Source organism: Triticum aestivum, chromosome 6B, assembly GCF_018294505.1.
Source record: "Triticum aestivum cultivar Chinese Spring chromosome 6B, IWGSC CS RefSeq v2.1, whole genome shotgun sequence".
Lineage (NCBI taxonomy): Eukaryota > Viridiplantae > Streptophyta > Magnoliopsida > Poales > Poaceae > Triticum > Triticum aestivum.
In genome coordinates this window covers 713,668,899-713,672,160 of record NC_057810.1, presented here as the reverse complement: position 1 = coordinate 713,672,160, position 3,262 = coordinate 713,668,899, and the positions used below count along the sequence as shown (strand labels likewise).

Genomic DNA, 3,262 nt, shown 5'->3' with positions numbered 1-3,262 from the left:
GTTTGCAGATGATGTAGCGGAGTGGATCCCTACAGTCTATGCGACGTTGGTGAGGGCTCAGGCAGCGGAAGCAGAGACCCTTGAATCTGCTTAATTAGGCCTCTATGCCCGCCGAGTGCCCTTGGCTGCGACCGTGGCGAGGTGGCCGGCTCCTCGAAATCTGCCTAGCACTAAATGGATCCTGGCTGGCGCGGAGGTTCTTGCGCGATTGATGGATTTCCCATCCTTCTTCAAAGTCGTCGGTGGCCGGAGAGGGGAGGGGGTTCTCGCTTACCACGATGGATTTGAGGCGGGGGCGCTCAGTTGGGGGAGCCATGTTGCCATCCGCCGGTCCTAAGCCCGCCTCTTCGACCTCCACCCCAGATCCAGGCGGGCGACAACTTGTGCTTCGGGGATCTCGCGACGACGGGTCAGAGGGGTCGCCGGCACCTCCGACGGACCGCTGGACTCGCCCTGGATCTCCACCTTTTCGGGCGTACTCCATCCAAGGCTCGCGGCGGGCGAGGCTGGGGCACTCGCAGGGGAGTGGGGCGGCATAGCCCCTAAGCCGGCAGCCGGAGTAAAGGCGGGGCGGAGGGTGGGTGGGTGGCCGCCGCGGCCGGAGTGGCCCGCGGCGCAGTTGGTGGGGGAGAGGGAGCGCAGCTCAGCTCAGCTTACAACCAAAATATATCAACGACACCACTGTCAACATTTTCTCCCTGAAATTAGATATCTAACCTAACCTAACTGGCTCAACTGCACTATTGACCCGATTAACTGCTGCCCTGAAGCAGCTCGTAGGTTACAGTCACCATACATAGTACAATTTGAGAAGAATTTTCATGTGATTGTCAGGTTATTCTCTGAATCTTTACTGCAATCACCCACTGTTGTGCACATTCAGAAAAGCAGAGCCATGACAGCAATAAACAACAGGAAGACACGACAGTGACCGACGGACAGAGAGACGGAGGGAAAGAGGGAGCGAGCTCATCTGCCAACCACTACCAGCGACCAACAATTTGGATTGTTCGGTGAGGTGCGTGCGTTTGGTGGATCTGGATCGCTAAAGCTCCCATCTTTCCCCCACTCCCCCTCCACCACCGCCGGCAACAACAAGAGCAGGGATCTCGAATCGAGCCCATGGCCACCAGGGTCCTCGACACGCTCGCCGTCGCGGCGGAGGGCGGCGGGGGCGGGGGCGCGCTGCCGCTCACCTTCTTCGACGTGCCCTGGATCTTCACCGGCCCCGTGGAGCGCGTCTTCTTCTACCCCTACCCGCACCCGCCCGAGCGGTTCCGGGCCGCCCTCCTGCCCCGCCTCGTCGCCTCCCTCTCCGCCGCGCTGGGCGGCTTCTACCCGCTCCTCGGCCGCGTCCGCCCCTGCCCGGGCGGCGGCGGGTACGAGTTCTTCTTGCCCGCGGGAGCAGGGGGTGGCGATTCCGTCCAGCTCACCGTCGCCGAGAGCGAGGATGATTTTGACGAGCTCTCCGGCGACGGGCCCCGCGACGTCGCCCGGCTCTACTCGCTCGTGCCGCGGCTCCCGGTGGTCGAGGGGCGCGGGGACGGCGGGTTCACGCTCGCCGCCTTCCAGGTCACCGTGTTCCCCGGGCGCGGGGTCGCCGTCGGCGTGTCGATCCACCACGTCGCCTGCGATGACTCCAGCTACATGCATTTCGTCAAGACCTGGGCCGGCCACTGCCGGTTGGCTGCCGGTGGGGAGGGCGCCGGCGCCGTGCTGCCGCCCCCGCCGTTCCTCGACCGCGCGGTCATCGCGGACCCCCGAGGGCTTGCCGCCAGGACGCTCGACGAAATGCGGCAGCTGGCCGCCAACGGGCCTCCTCCTCCTCCGCCACCGGCGCCTGCGGTGCCGCCGCCCAAGCTGGTCATTCGGTCGTTCACGCTGGCCCGCGGCTGCATCGACAAGCTGAAGCAGCGCGTGGCCGCCGACGCCAAGGACGCGTCCACCCACTGCTCGGCGTTCACGGTGGCGTGCGCGTTCGCGTGGGCCTGCCTGGCGCGCTCCGCCTCCGCCCCCTCGCCCGCCTCCGACGAGCGCGCGCACCTGCTCTTCTCGGTGGAGTGCCGGCGCCGCCTGTCCCCGCCGGTGCCGCAGGAGTACCTGGGCAACTGCCTGCGGCCGTGCTTCGTGGAGGTCGGCGCGCGCGACCTGCTCGGCGCGGACGGGGTGACCACGGCCGCCGCGGCGATCGGCGCGGCCATCCGGGCGCTGGACGGTGACGGCGTGCTCGCCGGCGCGGAGGGGTGGTTCCAGAAGATCCTGTCGCTGGTGCCGCGGCGTCCCATGTCCGTGGGCGGCTCGCCGCGGTACGGCGTGTACGACACCGACTTCGGGCTGGGCCGGCCGAGCAAGGTGGAGCTGGTGTCCATCGACAAGACGCCCGGCACGGTGTCGCTGGCCGAGGGCACCGACGGGCAGCGCGGCATCGAGGTCGGCGTGGCGCTGCCGGAGGCCGACATGGCGCGGTTCGCCTCGTGCTTCTCCGACGGCCTGCAGCAGCTATGAGAAGGGAGAAGATCCTGCTGGTGGTCACTGCAAGAACAAGAGGAGAATCGCAAAATTGCAATGGCTCGTATATTGTTATTATAAAATGTATATTTGAGAGAACCCGATTGAGGCTTATGTTAACGGGATTGATTAGTTACAGTAAGTGAGAGGAGAAGCAAGGGATTCATCGTCGATAGGTCTCGATCATATCATGATCTAGCAAGAACAAGCGCATCATTGTTCGGTCAGTGCCAAAACTCAAAAGGGTTTGGTTGGATTGGAAATGTCTCCCACCAATAATGTACGTTGCGTGTATGCATCATGGGATGAGCCATCGGCGGTGCATCACAGGCTCACAGCTAAGCAAACCCAATGAGATCACCCTCGTTCACACGATCACATCCACTAGGAGGAATGTTCTTTTGTCGGTGCAGAGCACTACTCCAAAACCTGGATATTCAATTCGGAGCCTGTGCACCAGGTGCGTGCAGCGGGTGCCGGCTCATCTGCGTTCATGTGAACAGTAAAAATCAAACCCCGCGCGCCCTCCGACGACGCTAGACCCACCGGTGAAACCATGATCGGGCCGACGACGCTAGACCCACCAGTGAAACCATGATCGGGCGGGGAGAACCTTGTTCCATCTTTAGGGAGACGCCACCGCCTCGTCTTCTTGAGTAGGACACAAACCCTAAACAAGCTGACGGAAACACCAAGAAACAGAGCAAGATCCCTCCCTCCGGAAATGGCCGGGAGCCACCGCACCTCCTATGGC

At 63.2% G+C, this 3,262-nt stretch overlaps 1 protein-coding gene across 1 annotated transcript; it reads left to right on the top strand.

Annotated features, from left to right (window-relative positions):
- Positions 1-939: 939 nt before the first annotated feature.
- Positions 940-2,771, top strand: LOC123139908 (coumaroyl-CoA:anthocyanidin 3-O-glucoside-6''-O-coumaroyltransferase 2). Its single transcript, XM_044559620.1, has one exon. It carries the CDS (start codon positions 1,123-1,125, stop codon positions 2,503-2,505), a length of 1,383 nt encoding a protein of 460 aa, XP_044415555.1. The 5' UTR covers positions 940-1,122; the 3' UTR covers positions 2,506-2,771.
- The last annotated feature ends 491 nt before the right edge of the window (positions 2,772-3,262 follow it).

Excerpts from the sequence above, each read along its gene's own strand:
- LOC123139908 (XM_044559620.1), top strand. The coding sequence starts at position 1,123 with ATGGCCACCAGGGTCCTCGACACGCTCGCCGTCGCGGCGGAGGGCGGC.